Genomic DNA, 23,918 nt, shown 5'->3' on the forward strand with positions numbered 1-23,918 from the left:
AAGGTTGTCCGTTAAGGAATTCTTATGCTGGAGGAAATTTAGGAGACGCCCACTCACGGATTCTGCTAGCGACTGAGCAGCAGCGTCAAGGGCTGCTCAGTCAGAGAAAGACACAACCACCCCTTAAGCAGTTTGGAACAGCTGGAGGTTTACACACAAGCAACCCCAATTCCCTTGACACCCTCCTTTCACACCCTGTGAAACATAAATGCACAGAGGTTTTTTTAAAAACTGGGCAATGGCTGCCCGCCTGCGGCTCCCGAGCCTCCCCCAATCTGTCAAAACAAAGGGGGAAGGGGGCAGGAGATCTGTACTGCCGGACATCCCCGGTTTCCCTTCGGCAGCGGCAGTCAGCAGCCTGGAGTCAGCCAGAGCCAACTGCGCTACCAGGCTGGCTCCGGGCCGCTGAGGCTGCCGCTGCCGTGTTTCCCGGGGATGGATTTGCAAATCTAGGAACATTCCGGGGACAGAATTTGTCCCGGGACAGATTTGCAAATCCGGGGACGTCTGGTAACCCTACTTTACGCTGAACGTGTTTAATATCTACACCCTGGTGTGCAGGTATGCCAGTGCCACTGTGGTCAAGGCCTATGTCCTGCTCTTCAAGAACTACCAGCAGAACAGCGCCCACACTAACCACTGCGTGGTGAAAATGTTGCACCGCATTGCCTGCGACCTCAAGATGGAGGCACTACTCTTCCAGCTTTCTGTCTTCTGCCTCTTCAACCGGCTGTTGAGTGACCCTGCTGCTGCAGCTTACAAGGTGAGGTTCACGGTAGCTGGGTTGCCCTGTGCACCATCAGAAACGCGAAGGCTACAATCCTAAATTCACCTGCTAAGGAGCAAGCCCCACTGAACACATGGGGACTTTGTTCCCAGGTAAGCATGTGTGGATTGATCTGTGAACGGGGAAATTGCAAATTCAAACAGTGCCTCTACCACCCAGATGACTGTAGCAGTCTCCATCCTCTCTACCCACAAGTGGATGCCATGTTGCAAGGTTGTTGTAAGAAATAATGAGGACATTGTTTTGAATGTTTTAAGGCACTATGTGTACTCGATTCCTCCCTTTTGTTTTTCAGCAGTGCCTAGCCCTTTTATCTGCATGTCAGAAAGGGAGGGGCCTTTTTACATGATCTTTTGGGAATGCCCTTTTGGATTAATGTTTGTTTCCCTGGCAATTTTCTGAGGAAGGAATCTGGCATGAGTCAGTTGCAAAAAAAAAAAAAAAAAAGTTGCTTAAGTTTTATAAAGCATGCTAAGAAGAAGAAAACAGAAAAGACAATTCCCAAATCTGCAGATTGCCCTTTTCTGCCTGCTTGAATCTGACATATATCCTACCTCCTCCTATGTATGCAGTATTATTAAGGAAATCTAAAATACCTACGGGACCGCCTCTCCTGGTATGTCCCACGGAGGACCTTACAGTCTTCAAATAAAAACATCTTGGAGATCCCAGGCCACACGGAGGTTAGGCGGGCCTCAACCAGAGCCAGGGCCTTTTCGGCCGTGGCCCCGATCTGGTGGAACGCTCTGTCACAAGAGACTAGGGCCCTGCGGGACTTGACATCTTTCCGCAGGGCCTGCAAGACAGAGCTGTTCCACCAGGCCTTTGGCCAGGGCACAGTCTGACCCCCTCCTTCTGTAATCCTCATAGCCCAATGGTTGCCATTAATCTGATTTGAATTGATTTTATAATGAAATAATTTTAGAATGTTGTATCATTTTAATGTTGTTAGCAGCTCTGAGCCCAGCTTTGGCTGGGGAGGGCGGGATATAAATAAAATTTTATTATTTTATTATTGTTATCATTTAATCATGAAATATTCCCATAGCGCTGAGCAGCAGTGACTGCTGAGCCCTGAGACTTAAAATAAATAAATACTTCTCTCCAACCCTAGGAGCTGGTGACCTTTGCCAAATACATTGTGGGCAAGTTTTTTGCACTTGCAGCCAGCAACAAGAAGGCCTACGTGGAGCTGTTGTTCTGGAAAAGCACAGCCGTGATTCGGGAGATGACTGAAGGCTATGGTTTGGCAGAGGAAGATGAAACGTGAGCTCCTGGAATATTTTTCCAGTAACTTTTAAGTTTCTGAAGGGGCATTTCCAGAAAGGAGTGGCCGCTCTCTCAATATACCATATTTTTCGCTCTATAAGACGCACCAGACCACAAGACGCACCTAGTTTTTGGAGGAGGAAAACAAGGAAAAAAATATTCTGAATCTCAGAAGCCAGAACAGCAAGAGGGATCACTGTGCAGTGAAAGCAGCAATCCCTCTTGCTGTTCTGGCTTCTGTTATAGCTGCGCAGCCTACATTCGCTCCATAAGACGCACACACATTTCCCCTTACTTTTTAGGAGGGAAAAAGTGAGTCTTAGAGAGCAAAAAATACGGTATTCCTTTTTTGTTTTGTGGAGATGGTGATTAACAAACATCTATGTGTATAAAGCAGACAGTGGAACAGGAAAAAACCTCATAGGTCAAAATTACAGTACGATGCAATATAAAACTATAAAAATCCTTCCCGAAGAAGTGGCGGCAGCACATTTTGAAGACATACAACAAGTGAGGGGCCTTTTTGCCTTTAAATTGAGGGGCAGAGGGAGGTAACACAGTATTCAAGGATTTCCATGCAGGGTTGCCACATCACGGCAATGACAGGAGAGTTTCCGGCGTCTTCTGCCCACTTTCCCTCGTGTGCTTTTGGTGAGCAGACCTCCAGATGCATGTGGGTATTCACACGTGAAATTGAACAATCCCAGCTTCACTTTTACAATTATTCCACATCAAATACGAAGTAAGGAGAATTAAAGTTAAATCTCTTTTTATGCGGGGGGCAGGAGCACAAAAGCACACGTCAACCTTCCCATCTAAGTATTTATTCTCTCTCCTTCTCCAAACAGCTCTAACTCCCTCAAGGCTGTTCAGTGGACTGAGGAAGACGAGGAGGAGCTGCGGGAGCTTTTCTACAAGTACAAGGAAGTGGAAGGTACCAAATGACATGGATGTGCATAGACAGCATTGCAATCTAAATACAGTGGTACCTCTGGTTGCGAAAGGGAATCCCGTTCGCAACCTGAAAGGAATGCAACCTGCGCATGCGCGGGTCGCAATTTGCCGCCTTTGCGCATGCGTGTAATGTCGTTTTTGCACGTCTGCGCATGCGCAAGCGGTGAAACCCAGAAGTAACCCTTTCCGGTACTTCCGGGTTTCGCCGTGGGACGCAACATGAAAAGATGTAACCTGAACCGAATGTACCAAGAGGTATGACTGTAGAGCAAGATTGTATATATCCACTTGTATGTATATTTATTTATACATACATACATACATACATACATACATACCCCGCCCGTCTGGCTGGGCTTCCCCAGCCACTCTGGGCGGCTTCCAAAAAAATACTAAAATACTGTAATATATCAAACATTAAAAGCTTCCCTAAACAGGGCTGCCTTCAGATGTCTTCTCAAAGTTTAGTAGTTATTTTCCTCTTTGACATCTGGTGGGAGGGCGTTCCACAGGGAGGGCGCCACTACCGAGAAGGCCCTCTGCCTGGTTCCCTGTAACTTTGCTTCTTGCAGCGAGGGAACCGCCAGAAGGCCCTCGGCGCTGCACCTCAGTGTCCGGGTAGAACGATGGGGGTGGAGACGCTCCTTCAGATATACTGGACCGAGGCCGTTTAGGGCTTTAAAGGTCAGCACCAACACTTTGAATTGTGCTCAGAAACGTACTGGGAGCCAATGTAGGTCTTTCAAGACCGGTGTTATGTGGTCTCGGCAGCCACTCCCAGTCACCAGTCTAGCTGCTGCGTTCTGGATTAGTTGTAGTTTCCGGGTCACCTTCAAAGGTAGCCCCACGTAGATAGGGTTGAATGCTAAATTCTACCACAAAAAGGACTTCTGGACCCAAATTTGGGGGTGGGGAAGGCACTTTGAGCTGGCCCCGTGTTGCAGTTTGGGATGAGTGGCAGATCATAAATCTGAAAAGCCTAATGAAGAATAGCGGCCCATGGCAAGGAAGAATTCCCCTCGAGCCAGACAGGCAGGGAAGCTTCTGCCAAAGCTACAGGTGTGAGCAGGCAGGTGAGTAAAATATGTAGGCCACTTCTTGATTGGGGAAAAGCTTTTGCTGCTTTATTTTCCTGTATGAGGGTGGAGAACCCGGTCTCCCTCACCCAGCCACTGAGTCTCTCCCCTTTTCCCTTCTCCAACACCAGGTGAAGATATCCTTAACAACATCCTTGCACACCTGACCGCTCGCAACTGGACACGCAAGCAGGTGGCCAAGCAATTGGTGCGCTTGGGGCTTGCAAAGAGCCTGCGAGATTTCCCTCGGGAGAGGTAGGTCTTTGTTCAGAGGGCTGTGTCCTTCCTCTGAGAGAGCCAGTGTGGTGTAGTGGTTAAGAGCGGGGGACTCGTAATCTGGGGAACCGGGTTCGCGTCTCCGCTCCTCCACATGCAGCTGCTGGGTGACCTTGGGCTAGTCACACTTCTCTGAAGTCTCTCAGCCCCACTCACCTCTCAGAGTGTTTGTTGTGGGGGAGGAAGGGAAAGGAGAATCTTAGCCGCTTTGAGACTCCTTCGGGTAGTGATAAAGCGGGATATCAAATGCAAACTCCTCTTCTTCTCTCTGATGGGCTGCCTCGGGGCTATGGCACTCGATAACAGTTGTAGGGAAAGAGTGTGGCTTGCCTCTTCAATAATAATAATAATAATAATAATAATAATAATAATAATAATAATAATAATAATAAATAATTTTATTTATACCCCGCCCTCCCCAGCCAGGATGGCTAACAGCAGTAAAGTTACAGTAAAAACGTAATGGGGGGGGGGAACCAATTTAAAATACAGGTTAAAATGCAATTTAAAATGCAGCCTCATTTTAAAAGTAGCCCATAGATCAAAACCATAAGGGGAGGGAAACATAAGGGTCAGGCTGAGTCCAAACCAAAGGCCAGGCGGAACAGCTCCGTCTTGCAGGCCCTGCAGAAAGATGTCAAGTCCCGCAGGGCCCTAGTCTCTTGTGACAGAGCGTTCCACCAAGTCGGGGCCAGTACTGAAAAGGCCCTGGCCCTAGTTGAGACCAATCTAACCACCTTGTGACCTCCAAAGTGTTGTCATTTATGGTCCTCCATGGGGCATACCAGGAGAGGCGGTCCTGTAGGTATGTGGGTCCTAGGCCACATAGGGCTTTAAAGGTCAAAACCAGCACCTTAAACCTGACACTCTCTCTCTCTCTCTCTCTCTCTCTCTCTCTCTCTCTCTCTCTCTCACACACACACACACACACACACACACACACACACTTTCCAGAATTCCTAGTGGATTCTGGTTGTAGGTGCAGAATTTTAAGCCCTTCTACACAAAAATCGTGATTTTTTTAAAAGAGCAAATATTGATTTTCCATTGAGTTGTTAGGCGGCATGCAGAGGCTGCCTGTGGAAGCCTCTAGAAAAGCTGCTGCACCCTTTTAAGTGCCAGGTTTTATTTTGCGAGATAATGATACACTTGAACATTTAGATAATCTCTTTTAGGGCACGCAATCTGAATGTCCTTCACTCACGTTTTAAGCGAAACAAATTGGGGCATCCCGTGGAGTTGTTCCCATCCTAAATATTTGTACCTTCATATCAGAATTGTCCTTCCCGATAATGCAAATTTTATGGTGAAAATGTACTGTATTTTGTGACGTGTGTAAAGCATCAAAGAAACACCTTTGTGCTGAATCTGCATGTTTTTGCGTTGGTTCAGCTAGTCATAGGGAGGGGCAAAAAGCTCGTAAGGTCTTTTTTATTATTCAGAAATATTAAATAGACATAAAGCAAATTGACATTTTAAAATAAAAGTGGTTCTGAAAATTCACCGGATTATAAGACGACATTCGTTTTCCAGTAATATAATCTCTAATGAAAACAGCTGAATATCCAGAGAATTTACAGAGTTAAAAGTAATTGATAGCTAATTTCAAATAAACCAAACAAACGTAAAAATTACTAAAACAATTTTTATACACGTAATTTTAATATCACTTCCAATACTGCTTTTTCAGTACAGTCGTACCTTGGAAGTCGAATGAAATCCATTCTAGAAATCTGTTCGACTTCCAAAACATTTGAAAACTGAAGCGCAGCTTCTGACGTTTGGCTTCCAAAAATAGTTCACAAACCGGAACACTCACTTCTGGATTTGCGACTTTCGGGAGCCAAAACATTCAGGAACTAAGCTATTTTATATTGTATATTGAACTTCATGATCTGCAGCTTTATCTACATTTATATATACAGTGGTACCTCGGGTTAAGAACTTGATTCATTCCGGAGGTCTGTTCTTAACCTGAAACTGTTCTTAACCTGCGGTACCACTTTAGCTCATGGGGCCTCCCACTGCTGCCGCACCGTTGTAGAACAATTTCTGTTCTCATCCTGAAGCAAAAATCTTAACCCGAGGTACTATTTCTGGGTTAGCGGAGTCTGTCACCTGAAGCATCTGTAACCCGAGGTGCCACTGTACCGTATTTTTCCGTCTATAAGACGCCCCCCATGTCTAAGATGCCCCCTATTTTGGGGGACTCAGATTTAAGAAAATCCATCCTCGGCGCTATCTGTGTATAAAACGCCCCCTAATTTTGGACATTATTTTTTTTGGGGGGGGACCTAGTCTTATACACGGGAAAATACGGTATATAAATAAAATCTTGTGCAGTGCAACTTTACAGAATTTGCACAGCCCTGCCCTTTTCCCTCGTGTAATTCAGTCCATGCAGGCTTCTTACTGGAGAACCTTGTCCTTTTTCTTTCTTATTCTCCTTGCTGCACCTTATAGTTTCACCCCCTTGCTTGCTGGGAAATGTTGAGGCGTGGCAGGGAGCGCCATAGTTGCTATTGTACGCTTTCTTCAGCAGGAAGGGGACGCGCATTGCATTGTGGACAGAAGATCAGGAGCTGGAACTTCAACGCCTCTTTGAGGAGTTCCGGGACACAGATGGTGAGGGTCTGCGTGGCTGGAGGGCGCTGAGTTTGCAACCACAAAAGGGATGCCTGCTCTTGTAGAGGGGGCGGAGCTTAATACCTTCTAAGCCAGGGGTGGGGGACCCCGTGGCGCTCCCATATTTTGTCGGACTGCAACTCCCGTCAGCCCCAGCCAGCAAGGCCACTGATGATGGGAATTCCTTCCTCCTTAAAGCCACACGAACAGACTTCTTAGGTGCCGAGTTTGCTCCAGTGCTGGGGTTATTTTTCCAGCAAACCTCCAATAACCAGGGTTATTAACCCCCTTCACCCACCTCTGCTTTCCCCCCATCCCTCCCCAGCTCCAGGATAATATTATGTGCAACACTTAAACCAGAGCTTTCCAAACGGTGTGTCATGACACATTAGTGTATCGGCCTGCAGCGTGTCACATGATAGTGTCTGTTACCATATTTTTTGCTCTATAAGACTCACTTTTTCCCTCCTAAAAAGTAAGGGGAAATGTGTGTGCGTCTTATGGAGCGAATGCAGGCTGCGCAGCTATCACAGAAGCCAGAACAGCAAGAGGGATTGTTGCTTTCACTGCGCAGTGATCCCTCTTGCTGTTCTGGCTTCTGAGATTCAGAATATTTTTTTTCTTGTTTTCCTCCTCCAAAAACTAGGTGCGTCTTGTGGTCTGGTGTGTCTTATAGAGCGAAAAATATGGTAGCTAGGTGTTAGTTTAACCTCTGGTTTGCTAGTAAAACGGAATTACTGTGTCGCAAAATTATGCATATGTAAAAAGTATGTCATCAACGTGAAAAGTTTGGGAAGCTCTGACTTAAGCAGTAATATGTGTACGTTTAAGGGACACGGGTGGCGCTGTGGCACTGAGCCTCTTGGGCTTGCTGATAAGAAGGTTGGCGGTTCGAATCCCTACAACGGAGTGAGCTCCCGTTGCTCAGGCCCGAGCTCCTGCCAACCTAGCAGTTCGAAAGCACACCAAAAAGTGCAAGTAGATAAATAGGTACCACTCCGACGGGAAGGTAAACGGCGTTTCCGTGCACTGCTCTGGTTTCTGTTGTGCCAGACACAGCTTAGTCATGCTGGCCACATGACCCGGAAAAACTGTCTGCGGACAAACGCCGGCTCCCTCGGCCTGTAAAGCGAGATGAGTGCCGCAACCCCAGAGTCGTCTGCGACTGGACTTAACTGTCAGGGGTCCTTGTCCTTTTTATATATACATTTGGCCTTTCACGTATGGGGGTATTAACAGAGGTGACGCCAGAATGGTCTCTGAGAAGAACGATGCGCCCGGCATCCTCATAGCCGTGTTCCGTGGGGGCAAAGAGAAGTGAGGGAAAAACATTCCTTCTTGGGAGCAAATGCACAGTGAGTCCTTCCTTGGTTTCTCCCTCTGCAGATATCCTGGCCAATGTGATGAGGCATATCACTGCTAAGCGTTCCAAGGCCCGCGTTATCGAAAAACTGCTCAGCATGGGGCTGGTGTCAGACCGAAAGGAGCTCTACAAGAAACGCAGGCGCAAGCCTGGCTCCCTTGCTGCGGTATGGCACCCGCCTTCTGTTCTGTTCGTTCTTTTCTCCTGCATGCGGGCGAGTGATAAAATACTTGTGTGAATGTGTGTGGGTACCTCGGCATCATTGGACAGGTTATTATTATTATTATTTTATTGAATTTATTGAATTTAAAGCCCTAAACGGCCTCGGCCCAGTATACCTGAAGGAGCGTGTCCACACCGATCGTTCTGCCCAGACGCTGAGGTCCAGCGCCGAGGGCCTTCTGGCGGTTCCCTCATTGCGAGAAGCAAAGCTACAGGGAACCAGGCAGAGGGCCTTCTTGGTAGTGGCGCCCGCCCTGTGGAATGCCCTCCCACCAGATGTCAAAGAGAAAAACAACTACCTGACATTCAGAAGACATCTTAAGGCAGCCTTGTTCAGGGAAGTTTTTAATGTGTGACTTCTTAGTGTATTTTTGGTCTTTGTGGAAGCTGCCCAGAGTGGCTGGGGAAACCCAGCCAGATGGGCGGGGTACAAATAATAAATTATTATTATTATTATATACTGCCCTATACAGTGGAACCTCTACTCACGTACGGAATCCGTTTCGGAGGTTTGTTCATGAGTCGATCAGGGTCACCGGTATAAGCGCCATTCTGTGCATGCGCATTCGACGGTGGTGTCGTTCTGTGCATGCACGAATCGTGGCAAACCTGGTATTTACTTCCAGGTTTGCCGCGGCCACGAATAGAATTGTTTGCGAGTAGGGGCGGTGGTAAGTCGAGGTGCTACTGTACTGGGGGTCTCAGGGCAGTTCACAGAATAAAATCGAGATGTAAAACTGCAAAATGCATAATAAAAATAAAAACAACAACCCAGTAGCCCCCCCAAAAAAAAAATTATAAAAGGGCATAGGATGTAAATCAACTAAAGGCCTGGTTAAAAAGGAACGTTTTTGCCTGGCGCCTAAAGGTGTATAATGAAGGTGCCAGGCAAACTTCCCTGGGGAGAGCATTCCACAGACGGGGAGCCACTGCAGAGAAGGCCCTGTTCTCGTGTTACCACCCTCTGGACCTCTTGAGGAGGAGGCACACAAAGAAGGGCCTTAGAAGATGATCTCAGGGTCTGGGTAGGTTCACATGGAAAGAGGCGGTCCTTGAGATATTGCGGTCCTGAGCCATTTAACCAGCCGTCTTGGGCTGGTTGGCTCCCTTTTCTCCTCCAGCGACTTCAAGACAGGCCTTGCTGGGATTGTTACCTTTGGGTTTACCTGTGGGGAATGGTTTGATTTTATTTCTGCGTAGCGTTTGTGTTGGTAGTTGGAGGAGGAAAATGCCTCTTGTTAACTATGACCCCCGTAGCAAGCTATCTTCTTTTTTCTTTCAGAACAAAGACATGTCCCCCAAGGACTTCGCAATACCTGACCTGGACGAGGCTGAGGAAGATGATGAAGAGGAGGAGGAAGAGGAAGATGACTTGGATAGCGAGGAAGAGGGGGAGTCAGCCTGGAAGGATGGTGGCCATGATGTGGGGAACATGCCATTGGGTGGGCAGCCTAACAAGAAGGGTGGAACTGCCTCAGATAGGAACTGCCAGGAGCTTGTGCGATGCCTGAGGCAGGAAGGTGAGAGCCTGGTGGCAAGAGAAGGAATTGCGGCATGATGCAGCGCAGCTCACATGGTGGTTTGGGGGGCAGGCAATAATTATTATTATTTATTATACCCTGCCCATCTGGCTGGTTTTTCCCAGCCACTCTGAGTGGCTCCCAACAGAATATTAAAAACACGATAAACAAACATTAAAAACTTCCTTAAACAAGGCTGCCTTCAGATGTCTTCTAAAAGTCAGATAGTTGTTTATTTCCTTGACATCTGATGGGAGGGTGCCACCACCAAGAAGGCCCTCTGCCTGTTTCCCTGTAACCTCACTTCTCACAGTGAGGGAACTCCCAAAAGGCCCTTGGCGCTGGACCTCAGTTGAACGATGAGGGTGAAGATGCTCCTTCAGGTATACTGGGCCGAGGCCATTTAGGGCTTTAAAGGTCAGCACCAACACTTTGAATTGTGTTCAGTCCTTCCCCTCCCTCCCTCTGCTGGGAAACCCTCAAAATGTCTGCTGCAAAACCTCCGGGAGGTTCTTGGGAGCATACACAGTTCAGGAAGTTCCTGGCCTGGCCTCTTAGGCATTTGCCATCAAACTGCATGACTTTGCGTGAACCTTTGGAGATGCCCATTGCTCCCCTGTGACCACATTGGAAAGCTGCAAGAGGCTTCCAGGGAATTTTAGGATTGCCCGGAATACCTTTCTGAACGGTATTAAGATTTGGGGATCAGCTTTGGGGCAATCTTTGGAGTGTGGGGAGAGCAAGAATGTAGTAGTTGGTGTAGTGGTGAAGAGTGCCGGATTAGGACCCGGGAGGGCAGGTTTCAAACCCACACTTGGCCATAGCTCACTGCGTGGCCTTGGCCCAGCCACTGCCTCTTAGCCTAAAACCTACCTCACAGTGTTGTTTTGGGGGCTGAGTGAGGAGGTGGAGAACCATGTATGGAGGAAAAGGTGGGATATACAGTGGTACCTCAGGTTAAGTACTTAATTTGTTCCGGAGGTCCGTACTTAACCTGAAACTGTTCTTAACCTGAAGCACCACTTTAGCTAATGGGGCCTCCTTCTGCCGACGCGCCACCACTGCACGATTTCTGTTCTCATCCTGAAGCAAAGTTCTTAACCTGAAACACTATTTCTGGGTTAGCAGAGCCTGTAACCTGAAGCGTATGTAACCTGAAGCGTATGTAACCCGAGGTACCACTGTTGTACCCACACAGTATTTGGGCCTAGGATGGCAGAATGGACTTTGTGCCGCTTCAGGTGGGAAGTACAGATTTTGTTCAATTCGCCAGGACATCCCATGCCAATAACAGGACGAATCTCCAGCCCAGCCTGCTGTGCTGATTTAAACACAATAATAGAGGAATTTGAGCATTGCAGGGGGAGGGAGCATTTTAAAACACTGATTTCACTGACCTATCCAGTCTTTTACCACCTCGCCCTTTTCACACGTATCAGAGAAGCCTGGTTTACCCAATAACACTGGGCCTTTTCTAAAGTTATCGAGAGAAGGAGCCCCTTCATCTTTCCACCCACTTTTGTCTTTGTAGGTCTGTCCGGCCCTCTGCTATGGCTCCAGAACTGCCTGAACCGGACAGCTTCTGACCGAGAAGAGGATGGTAAATACAGGGAGAATGTTGCAGATTCCTGTTTGCTTGCAGGGGCGGGGAGAGGTTGAGGGAGAGATTTAATATTTCCCTTCTGCTGCTCTCAGCCTCCTCTGGAGGAACGATGTGGGAGCCAGCTAGCTATATGTCACCTCTACTCCAAACTTCATTTAAGCCAGGCTCCTTGAGGTGCAGCAAGACCAGTCCAATAAACTTTTATAGTTAGTTAACTTTCATCTTACTTTGTATTTCTGTACAGTGGTGCCCCACAAGACGAATGCCTCGCAAGGCAGAAAACTCGCTAGACGAAAGAGTTTTCTGTTTTGGAGGTGCTTCGCAAAACGAATCTCCTATGGGCTTGCTTCGCAAGACGACAATGTCTTGCGAGTTCCTGCTGGTTTTTTTCCCCTCCCCCCCTTTTCTAAGCCGCTAAGCTGCTTATCAGCTGATCCGATCAGCAGATAAGCCGCTAATAGCGCTAATCCGCTAATCCTTCAATGGGCTTGCTTCGCAAGACGAAAAAACCGCTAGACGAAGAGAATCACAGAACGGATTCTTTTCGTCTTGCGAGGCACCACTGTACTTAACCTAGGTTATTTATTTATTTTGTAGTACTGAATTTATTCTTCGTTTGTGAAGCTGTTGGTTTGTCATTTTATTTTGCTAACACTCCTCTGTATTTTGCATATTTGTTTTCTCCTATGCTCTGCGTTTTAATGTTTCCGTAGATTTGGAAGGGGACCGCAAGGGTCATGTAGTCCAACCCCCCACCGTGCAAGAATCTTTTGCCCAATGTGGGGTTTGAACCCACGACCCTGAAATTAACTTTGTCTCATGCCCTACTGATGGAGCTCTCCCTTCAGTTCAAGCTGCTTTGGGCACACCTCATTGTGGGAAAGCAGCATATAAACTCGAATCAATCTGGGTTGTCTAATAAGGAAGACAAAGGCTCAAGAGCCAAATATCCACCAGGATGTTGTAGACAAGAATACTATACTGCTCTTTCCCATATGGTTCTAGAATTAAGCTTGATAGATTCCTGTTTCACCAGGATGTGCCCAGCCAGTTCCTTTGGTGCCACTGTCTGAAGAGAATGAGGATGCCATGGAACACAAGCGCTTCCAGAAGCTTCTGCGTAAAGTAGGGATTCGAGCCCCAGCCAGTGAACAGGTAATTGTTTTGCTAGAGGATGTAAAGATAAAGGACCCCTGGACGGTTAGGTTTTGTCAGAGGTGACTATGGGGTTGCGCCGCTCATATTGCTTTCAGGCCGAGGGAGCTGGCGTTTGTTCACAGGCAGCTTTCCGGGTCATGTGGCCAGCGTGACTAAACCGCTTCTGGCGCAGTGGGACACAGTGATGGAAACCAGAGTGCACGGAAACGCCGTTTACCTTCCCACCACAGCAGTCCCTATTTATCTACTTGCACTGGTGTTCTTTTGAACTGCTAGGTTGGCAGGAGCTGCGACAGTGGGAGCTCACTCTCATCGTAGGGATTCGAACCGCCGACCTTCTGATTGGCAAGCCCAAGAGGCTCAGTGGTTTAGACCACAGCGCCACCCGCATCCCATAAAGGATATGGAAGGAGAATGGGTTTGTGAGTGTAAAACATTTTTTAAGGAACAGGCCTTTTTTGTAATACAGAGGTACCTTGGTTTACAAACTTAATCCGTTCCAGAAGTCTGTTCTTAAACCAAAGCGTTCTTAAACCAAGGTGTGCTTTCCCATAGCAGCGGGGGACTCAATTTACAAATGGAACACACTCAACAGGAAGCGAAACATGTTCTGCTTCCAAGGCAAAGTTCACAAACCAAAATACTTACTTCCGGGTTTGCAGCGTTCTTAATCCAAGTTGTTCATGAACTAAGCTGTTCTTAAACCAAGGTACCACTGTATTTGTTTATTGCATTTTGAAAGGGCAACTTTAATCATTCATTGGGAAAGACTAAATAAATTAATAATAATAATAATAATAATAATAATAATAATAATAATAATAATAATAAATTTATTTATACCCCGCCCACCTGGCTGGGTTTCCCCAGCCACTCTGGGCGGCCTCCAACAATAGATTAAAAATACATTAAAACATCAGTCATTAAAAACTTCCCTAAAGAGGGCTGCCAGATATGTTCCTCCTTTTCCTGCCTTAACTGAAGCTGGGTTTCTGTGAGCTTAGCTATTTCCTGCTTAGAATAAGACAGCCGAGTGTCGCTCCTAGGTTAAAGTGACCCAGAAGAACTTGGAACGCATCCAAGATCCTAAGTTAACACATGTTAAAAAGTATGAGCTCCAGGAATGTTTGGTACAGTCCCACACCAAAAAAAATTCTCTATTTAGCCCTGTTCATCATTTGTGGTTTTTCCTGCTTTGTACAGTAGTACCTTGGGTTAAGTACTTAATTCGTCCCGGAGGTCCGTTCTTAACCTGAAACTGTTCTTAACCTGAAGCACCACTTTAGCTAATGGGGCCTCCTGCTGCTGCCGTGCCGCCAGAGCCCGATTTCTCTTCTTATCCTGAAGCAAAGTTCTTAACCTGAAGCACTATTTCTGGGTTAGTGGAGTCTAACCTGAAGCGTATGTAACCCGAAGTACCACTGTATGTACATTTTTGGAGATGACTGAGGAAAAAGTGTTGAAAGAAGTGGGAGAAATATAAATATTCAGGAAAGATGAGCAAAAGCATTCCCAAATGCTCCTAAACAAAGACGAAAGTACTTCAGTCTCATCAGCCACAGTTATGTGTTAGGTTTGTGGCTTTGATGGAACAGCAGCTTGTATTCCTCTATTGGCTCTCGCTCTGTCTGCAGAAATATTCCAGCATTTGTGCTCTGTTGCAACGTGAACCATTCAGTTGGCTCTTTGTAATCTTGCCTTTCATACAATCATAGAAGATAAGATAATTTAATTATTAATGTGGTGTTCTGCCCGCCCCCCCCCCACATTTATTTCGTAAAGGTTTGCCTTTCTATCTTGGTATCTGTCCTTTCTCCTTTTTTGACTATGTTGAAGTGTTTTATCCCAGTGATTTATGACCAGGTCAGGTTTGGATTATGTCCTCCTGTTTGCCCAAGGCCTTCTTGCGAAACAGAATTTTCCCTCCCTCTCTCCTCCCTGCATAGTGTCGCCTCCACACATTGCATCTGCTTTGGAGCCGGTAGATGAACCCCTAGAACAGATTTTTTTTGGGGGGGGGAGAGTCACACATGAAGAGAAGTTCCATTGCACAAGTGGAAGTCCTTGCACGATTGAAACAACTTCGTTGCATACAACCCTTTGGTTTAAATCCAGGCTGGCGCAACAGTCCTTGAGCTCTGCTGCTACTACTACTAATAATAATAATAATTTTTATTTATACCCCGCCCTCCCCAGCCAAGGCCAGGCTCAGAGCGGCTAACAAGCAATAATAAAAACAAGTTGAATGAATACAACTTAAAAACAAGATTAAAATACAACAATTAAAATATTGAAACGTTAAAATATTAAAATGCAGCCTCATCACAGGAGGAGAAAAAACTCTGTCTTACAGGCCCTGCGGAAAGAAATCAGATCCTGCTGGGCCCTGGTCTCATGAGGCAGAGCGTTCCACCAGGCCGGGGCCAGTGTTGAGAAGGCCCTGGCTCTGGTTGAGGCTAATCTAACTTCCTTAGGGCCCGGGACCTCTAGGGTGTTGCTATTTATGGACCTTGAGGCTCTCCGTGGGGCATACCGGGAGAGGCAGTCCCGTAGGTACGAGGGTCGTAGGCCGTGAAGGGCTTTAAAGGTCAAAACCAGCACCTTAAATCTGACCCTGTACTCCACCGGGAGCCAGTGCAGCTGGAAAAGCACTGGGTGAATATGCTCCCATGGCAAAGTCCCCATGAGAAGCCTCGCTGCAGCATTCTGCACCCGCTGGAGTTTCTGGGTCAGCTTCAAGGGCAGCCCCACGTGGAGCGAATTACAGTAGTCAAGCCTGGAGGTGACCATCTCATGGATCACTGTGGCCAGGTCGGGGCGGGAAAGGTAAGGGACCAACTGCTTGATGCGGCGAAGGTGGAAAAATGTCGCCTTGGCTGTTGCTGTAACCTGCGCCTCCATGGAAAGGGAGGCGTCAAGAATTACACCCAAACTCTTAACGGAAGGCAATGGCACTAATTGGGCCCCCGCAAGAGAAGGGAGTTGGTTCCTCATCCCCATGCCATCCCGACCCAGCCATAGGACCTCTACTTAGCTCTGCTGGGAACAAGAAGCTTCCAAGAAGGAGCCAACAGCAGAAGCAAACAGTGCCTTCTTGTAACCAGGAGCTAGCAGCATGCACTTACCTTCTTTACTTCCTACAGGAATCTTTCTGGCGCATCCCAGCCAAACTCAGCCCAGAGCAACTACGACAAGCAGCTGCTTCCATTGCCTCTAAAGAAGTGGAGGGGGAGACCAGTGAGCAAGTAGCCGGTAGGTGTATGGAAAGGGAAACACACTGAAGCAACCCTGCCTGTTGAAAAGGCATGTCACTCCCTTGTTCCAGAAGCGCCACTGGCTACCAGTCTATTCTGGGCACGCACAATTCAAAGTGCTGGGTACAACCTATGAAGACCCATATGGCTTAGTTACAGGTAGGTAGCCGTGTTGGTCTGCCGTAGTCGAAACAAAATAAAATATAAATAAATAAATCCTTCCTTCCAGTAGCACCTTAGAGACCAACTAAGTTAGTTACAGTGGTACCTCGGGTTAAGAACTAAATTCGTTATGGAGGTCTGTTCTTAACCTGAAACTGTTCTTAACCTGAAGCACCACTTTAGCTAATGGGGCCTCCTGCTGCCGCTGAGCCGCTGCTGCGTGATTTCTGGTGTCATCCTGAAGCAAAGTTCTTAACCCAAGGTACTATTTCTGGGTTAGCGGAGTCTGTAACCTGAAGCGTCTGTAACCCGAGGTGCCACTGTCTTGGTATGAGCACACGAAAGCTGGTTTGTCATCTGTAGAGCTGAACCTGCAGCCTCAGAATTTCAGAATGTGTTTGTGAGCAGTCCATGACATCACAGAAGTTCAGCCAATGAACACGCAGAGACAGAAAGCAGTTCTAGCGTGTGTGCGTGTGTATATATATATAAACATTCTATTGATTTAGAGTCTCTTATTGTTGTACGTGCACACTCTGTGTGCTGTTGTAAAATGAGGGCGTATTTGTGCACTAGTTTTCTTCCTCCTCTTGGCAGTTGTCCATATAACATGGAAACGGTTTCACGTGCTACTTTCCTGCGTTTAGGTGTCTTAAAAACACCCAAGTACAAATAAAGAACAGGCACTAAAAGCATCAGCACTAATGCCTAAGCTCAGCCCTCGCTGATTGCACAACTCGGTCTAGAATAACTTCCTCAAACTGGTGGTTAATCTGTAACCCATTTTAGCATCCTAGTTCATACTGACATTATTGAACCCAAAAGTGTTAATCTGGATGGGCATGCTCTCAAATGCTTACACAGGGTTCTCCCCCTCTTCAAGCTTAAGTTTCGTTTCTTAAAAAACATGTGAATTTGCGGAATTGGTTGCTGCCGTCTCATATGGTTGCATTTATCTGGGTGGGGAAAGATTCTGGCAGTCGTGGCAGAATCAGGGAGACATTGGAGACAGCATCTGTAATTAGAGCAATATGTTTTTCAGGCCTAACCAGCCTTTGACCCCTTGAGCAAGGCATAGCCCAACTAGCATAGTAACCTTCCAGGGGCTTGATGAACCTCCTGCTTTTATACTTTCCTGGTATGCCCCACAGAGGACCTTAAGATCAATGAATAATCATAGTTTAGAGGTCCCGGGCCCTAAGGAAGTCAGATTATCCTCCACCAGGGCCAGGGCCTTCTCAGTGATGGCTCCGACCTGGTGGAATGCTCTGTCCCATGAGACCAGGGCCCTGCAGGATTTAACTTCCTTCCGCAGGGCCTGTAAGACAGAGCTATTCCACCTGGCTTTCAATTTGAACTTAGCCTGATCTTTTATTCCCCTTCCCTGCCTCCCCTTTTTATGAAGATTTTATGAAGTGCACGGAAACGACATTTACCTTCCCGCCAGAGTGGTACCCATTTATCTACTTGCACTTTGATGTGCTTTTGAACTGCTAGGTTGGCAGGAGCAGGGACCGAGCAACGGGAGCTCACCCCGTCGCGGGGATTCGAACCGCCAACCTTCTGATTGGCAAGTCCTAGGCTCTGCGGTTTAACCCACAGCGCCACCCACGAGCCTCTCCAGGAGATGTACATAGTGTAATAAAAGCAGCAAAGATATAATAATAATAATAATAATAATAATAATAATAATAATGCAAAGTTGACATCCATGGAAGAGACCTTACTCATTCAGTTGGGAAGACTTCTCAGAACAAAAATGTCTTCAACTGCTTCTGGAAAATTCAGGTAGTGAATACCTGTTTCATCTCTACAGGAATGCCGGTTGCACTGAAAGCCCCACTCTTGAGTTACTATGGAGAGGGCTTTTGAAAACCTTGGAACTTGCAGGAGAAATTCTTCAGGAGGCAGTGACCTACAGGGGTTACAAAAGGGACATCTCCAGTAACATGTCCGTGAGCTGTATTAGGTGACTACAGCCATGGGCACAAAATTCTATAGACATTGCTATGCCTGAGATGTTCAGTAATTCATTATAATTATAATAGCCTGTGCTGCAGTTGGGTGTTTGGGAGACCAGCTGTTCTGGAAAGTTCTAGCACCTTCCTTAGAGATCTATTACTCGAATTAAGTTTGTCGGGAACTTTCAACTGCAATTCAGTAACTAGTTTGCCTCGCCACCACACTGCCACCTCCCTTTGCAGAGCTGGCTTTGTCTTTCCAGCTCTCACACTTTCTTTCCTGTCGGTTTCAGCGGAGGAGCATCTCGAGACAGAGGAGCCAAGATGCCTGACTCCGGAAAAGTAAGGACTGTGGGGGCACCGGGGTGTGGGAAGATGACAGCACCTCATACAAAGTGGGCAAGGTGAATTGTTAATAGCTTAAAAGCATGGAGGAGACTAATAGCCAGAAACAAACTCAGGTGTAGCATGCAGAATACAGGAAGCTGCCTTTATTCAGAGTCAAGACCATGGATGCATCTAGCTCACTGTTGTCTACCAGGACTGGCAGCAGTGGGGATTCAGGCAGGAGTTGTTTCCTAGCCCTATCCAGAGATTCCAGGGGTTGCAAAACTGTGCTACTACCCTTCCCCCTTCTATATTCATTCTAGTTCTTGGGTGGGGTTCATTTATAATGGAATTGAGCAGCTCTGTGCTTCAAGCCCAGGATTATTATTTTTTTTATATCTGATTCATAGAGGCAGAAAACGATGAGTCACATGCAGCCTTGCACTTCCAGCTGTCAGACTGAAAGCTGCCATGTTCTGAGCAGGAGCACAACAAGGAGAGAAGTCAGTTGCTTCCTGCCTGCTCCCATTTGCCGCCTCTTTCTGTTTGCGGCCCTGCTCCATTGTTGGATATTTTCTGAATTCAATTGACGACCAGCCATCAGCAACTGGAATCCTGCTACTCTGATTTTTGTTACTTGGTTTTATTCCCTGCCCCCAATTCAGTCCACATCTCCCTGTTCTTTTCAGAAGCTTATAACTGGATACGAAAGCAAAAACCTGGCACCGTTATACAGTGGTGCCCCGCAAGACGAATGCCTCGCAAGACGGAAAACTCGCTAGACGAAAGAGTTTTCCGTTTTGGAGGTGCTTCGCAAAACGAATTTCCTATGGGCTTGCTTCGCAAGACGACAATGTCTTGCGAGTTCCTGCTTTTTTTTTCCCTCCCCCCCTATTTCTAAGCCGCTAAGCCGCTTATCAGCTGATCCGATCAGCAGATAAGCCGCTAATAGCGCTAATCCTTCAATGGGCTTGCTTCGCAAGACAAAAAAACCGCTAGACGAAGAGAATCACAGAACGGAGTCTTTTCATCTTGCGAGGCACCACTGTATAGGTTTGTGCCACCTGAGCTACAAGTTTTGTTGGTGGAAACTTGCCTAGAGCCCTGGGGTGGGTGCTGTAGCTTCTGATTCTGCATTCTTCTCTCCCTGAGTCTACGTCTGGCATTTGTATGTGGCAGGCACACACCAACACCCCTCTTTCTTGCCCTTGTTTCCAGGGAGGAGCCCATCCAGCCCCCTCTGGGACCCAAGCGAAGGCGCTTGGTCATTGACGGTGAGGAGGAGGAAGAAGGCAACAGCCAAGGTATGTCTCGCGGCAGCAGTGTAGTTACTTCCATCAAACGCCTTTCCCCAACCTGCATGTCTGCTCTTTCGCTGCCGGTACAAATAATCCATTTGATTCTGGGTGCAACTTGATCACAGATCATCTGTAGGGGTGTTGCTGGTTGTCCCCAAATTGTGGAGGCTCATTTGGAATCCGTATGAAAACTGAGCCTTCAGAGTTAATGACTCGCTTCTGTGGAATGTTCTCCCAATAGGGCTCATCCACACTTACTGTATTTCTCGCTCTATAAGACGCACCAGACCGTAAGACGCACCTAGTTTTTGGAGGAGGAAAACAAGAAAAAAAGTATTCTGAATCTCAGAAGCTAGAACAACAAGAGGGATTGCTGCGCAGCGATCCCTCTTGCTGTTCTGGCTTCTGGGATAGCTGTGCAGCCTGCATTCACTCCATAAGACGCACACACATTTCCCCTTACTTTTTAGGAGGGAAAAAGTGAGTCTTATAGAGTGAAAAATACGGTACTCCCCACCGCCGCCACCCGCTCTTTCCAGGAACAGGTCCATGCTTAAAAGCTTTGTGTCCGAGCAGTTTTTCTCCCCGCAAAACCCACTCTTTAGCGCTCAGTCACAGCATACGTCAATTCGTGTTTTCTGCAGAGTGTCATTTGCACTGATCGAGCTTTAAAGGGCAGGTTTTTCAGGGAAATCTCCCGGGCCAAAAAAACCACACCAAAAAGTGCTCAGATGCGGAGCTTTCCAGGCACCATGACCTGTGTGCTTTAGAGAGTGGAGGAAAAGCAATGTGGATTGCTGTCTATATTGACGCTGTCTATATTGACTTCCAAACATTTACTGAAGGCTTCTCTTTGCTTCCGGCCTCATGCAGACAATTAAGGAGGAGGGAAATCTGTAATAGTCAAACTGGTGGTCTGTGTTAATTTTTGTGGTGTTTCTAATTTAACTGTAGCCCGCTTTGCTGTTGTTGTGTTTTTAATGAAATTGCAGTATACAAATATTTTAATAAATAAAATGAACAATATCCAAAAGGCTGTGGGTTCCCCATCCCTCATGCAAAGGCTTCTGTGAACTCAAAGTACCTGCCCACGAAGGAAGCTGCCTACCTTGTCTGCATTCGCCTGGTCAGCATCGAGGTGCAAGGGAATAGGTGCCCTATTTCTGCTGCAGATGTTGACTGTATTTCCTCCCCCCTTAGTAAGACTGTCATTGTTTTATGTTTCCACGAATTAAAATCAACTGACCAACAATAGAGTAGCAACCCCCCCTTCACCCAATTGAGAAAAATAGGGGAGTGGGGGGGCAGAGGCGTCAGTAGGCTACTCGAACAACCAGCAAGATACGCTGAGAGATAAGAGAGACAAAGGGCTCTTGATAGAAGTTGGGGCAATGGTCTACAGAAGAAAGACAGTGCTGTGATTAGATCATTCCATCCTTCCTTCGCAGTACAGAGAGGGCAGCAGAAATTACCAGCCACCCCCTGCCCAAAGAGGCTGCCCGCTGCCTTTATGCATGAGTCACTGCTTTGAGTCTCCTCCTAATCACGAGGCATGTCAAGAATCCTCAGCTTATCAGGACTTCAGAAACCCAGCCAAGAATACATTACTGAGGTTCGATTGGGGGGCAGGAGCGGCAGAAAGGATGTTCATTATTCGGTAATGGATAGCAGTGAGAGCAGCTTCTAATGCTCTCTCTCTGTATTTATCCTTCAGCTTCTTTCCCAGAATGCTGAATAATTCCCACTTTGCTTCTGAAGCAACTTTCTGCAAAAATCTGATTAAGTCACAGCACGGCTTTTTCCATCGCCACTTTATCCCTTGCTCTCTTAAGATCGCGCTGTATTTTATCTTTGGCACCGCAGGGTCCAGTGATGAGGACGAGCCACAGCCTGCTGGCAAAAGGAAGTGCCGGCGAATTGAAGAGGAGGAAGAAGATTGAAGGAGTCCCCCCCCCCCCGGCCCAGTTCAGACCAGTTACACCCACTGCCAGCTCTGGAGCTGCAAGAACCACCTCGGGCAGAGGGGTCCTCGATGGAGCAGCCTGGAAAGAATCACTCTCTTTCTCTTCCCCAGCCCCGGTCTCCCAGTCTTGGTGCACAACACTTCGTAGTTTTTGGGAATGGGATGCAGGCAGACTGAACATGTGAATGAGGCCTGCTAGAGAACGGATGCAGGGAAAAGAAATGGGAGACCTGCCTGAGGAGGGAAGAGGAGAATGGGCTTTCTGCCCTGCTCTGTTACAGGATACAACAGACGTTGAAGCTGGTACAGGAAGAAGCTTCACTTTAAACTGTTCTGTAACCATTTGTAGCTTATGACACCTGTGACACGGGGCGTTTGTTCTGAGTGATGTCTGCTGAGAGCCAGAAAAAGCCACCCTGACAAGACTGACCTGCCAGGCAGAAACGAGGCATGTTGGCTCTTTGGATCTTAAGGCTACTTGGCTTTTGGATTTGTCACCAAAACACGACCCCATCCCTGTGCGCAAGTCTCACATTGCCTTATAATACATGCGCATGGCCTTCTGTCTCCATTGCGCCTTGGCACCTACCCCCTTGATATTCCTCCTTCAAAAATGGGTGCTTGTACTGGAATCACATAAGACTCGTTTGACGTTGGGTGTCAAGAGTTGAATTGTTTTGGGAGGGTGGGGTTCAAAAGCAAAGGTGTGCTCCTGTGCTGAATTTTGCTCCCAGGTTATTGTTCTCACCACCAGTTGCTTCAGCAGTTTTCCTTGCCGACAGCTATTGACTTTGTTGCTTGGGCTGTTCCAGGCAGAGGCAACGTCAGAGATGTATAAGGGTTGCCTCTCGTTCATGGCAGAAGGGCGGGAATGTTAGCACGTGACTTGTGTGCTTGTGTTGTGTTTTCATAATAAAAATCCCCCAACCAACCCTTGGCTGACTAGCTCTAAAGAAATCCAACGTTTTGAAGGTTCTTCTGCCTTGTTTTACATGGCTGCTGGAAAATGCAAGAGCTTCTTGGAGGGAAGGGGATGAGGGCTTTGCAATGGTTTCAGTGCGTTGACTTTCCTTAAAAAGGAGGAGGAAAGCAATAGTAATCCTGCTTTTAGCAATTTCAGGTTTTTCTGTAATTTGAGTATTCCCACATTTGCACATGGGCTCTAGCTCTATATGTTTGCACCAAGCCTGATTTGTAACCCAGGCCCTGGGATGCGGAACCTGGTGCACTCCAGATGTGGTTTGTCTCCAGCTGCCATCAACCCCACACAGGAATGGTAAAAGTAAAGGGACCCCTGACCATTAGGTCCAGTCGCAGAAGACTCTGTGGTTGCAGCGCTCATTTCTCTTTATTGGCCGAGGGAGCTGGCGTACAGCTTCCGGGTCATGTGGCCAGCATGACTAAGCCGCTTCTGGCGAACCACAGCAGCGCACGGAAATGCCGTTTACCTTCCCACTGGAGCGGTACCTATTTATCTACTTGCACTTTGATGTGCTTTCGAACTGCTAGGTTGGCAAGAGCAGGGACTGAGCAATGGGAGCTCACCCCGTCGCAGGGATTCGAACCACCAACCTTCTGATCGGCAAGCCCTAGGCTCTGTGGTTTAACCCACAGCGCCACCCGCCTCCCTACACAATAATGGACTCATCCACAATTCTGCGCGCCCCACTGCTTTCCCCCGAGAAATCTTGCTGATGTCAGCTGGTTTTTCTGCAAATTGAGGTTCACTCCGATTCAGCCTGGGTTTTCCCAGGGGAAAATACGAGGCAAGTGGACCCTGTGCTTTCTAGGCATAGAACAAGTGTGGACAGGCCCTGTGACAATGTAGTCCAATATCTGGAGAAACACAGGGTCCCCAGCCTAAACTTTAGAGAGCAATTGCTGGGAATTGCGAGTGGGGAGACTGTTGTTGGCACTCATGACCCGTGTTGTGAGCTGCCTGGGGTTTTCTGGTTGGCCACTCTTGAGAACAAGGTGCTGGACCAGATCGATCTTGGGTCTGATCCAGGACATAAGTGCAACAGGTATTCCCAGCAACTGGTATTCAGGGACGGTCTGCTTCTCACACCAGAAAACACGGCCAGCAGCCAGCAATAGCCA

General features: G+C 47.3%; 1 protein-coding gene across 4 annotated transcripts in view; it reads left to right on the forward strand.

The window, feature by feature from the left end:
• Window positions 1–23,918, forward strand: part of TIMELESS (timeless circadian regulator) — a 108,021-nt gene that overhangs the window by 35,170 nt on the left and 48,933 nt on the right. For 2 of the 4 annotated variants that reach the window (XM_081181256.1, XM_081181257.1), the window contains exons 18-30: window positions 562–763; window positions 1,902–2,053; window positions 2,905–2,990; window positions 4,218–4,341; window positions 6,905–6,987; window positions 8,374–8,516; window positions 9,855–10,092; window positions 11,624–11,692; window positions 12,732–12,850; window positions 15,997–16,105; window positions 18,494–18,572; window positions 19,776–19,861; window positions 21,719–22,749. In XM_081181256.1, the coding sequence (XP_081037382.1) occupies window positions 562–763; window positions 1,902–2,053; window positions 2,905–2,990; window positions 4,218–4,341; window positions 6,905–6,987; window positions 8,374–8,516; window positions 9,855–10,092; window positions 11,624–11,692; window positions 12,732–12,850; window positions 15,997–16,105; window positions 18,494–18,572; window positions 19,776–19,861; window positions 21,719–21,795 (1,567 nt within the window). In that variant the 3' untranslated portion in view covers window positions 21,796–22,749. Of the gene's footprint in view, window positions 1–561; window positions 764–1,901; window positions 2,054–2,904; window positions 2,991–4,217; window positions 4,342–6,904; window positions 6,988–8,373; window positions 8,517–9,854; window positions 10,093–11,623; window positions 11,693–12,731; window positions 12,872–15,996; window positions 16,106–18,493; window positions 18,573–19,775; window positions 19,862–21,718; window positions 22,750–23,918 lie in introns of those variants that run through there. The other 2 variants (XM_081181258.1, XM_081181259.1) reach the window with 2 other exon arrangements.

Source organism: Podarcis bocagei (genome assembly GCF_964188305.1).
Source record: "Podarcis bocagei genome assembly, chromosome: 2".
NCBI lineage: Eukaryota > Metazoa > Chordata > Lepidosauria > Squamata > Lacertidae > Podarcis > Podarcis bocagei.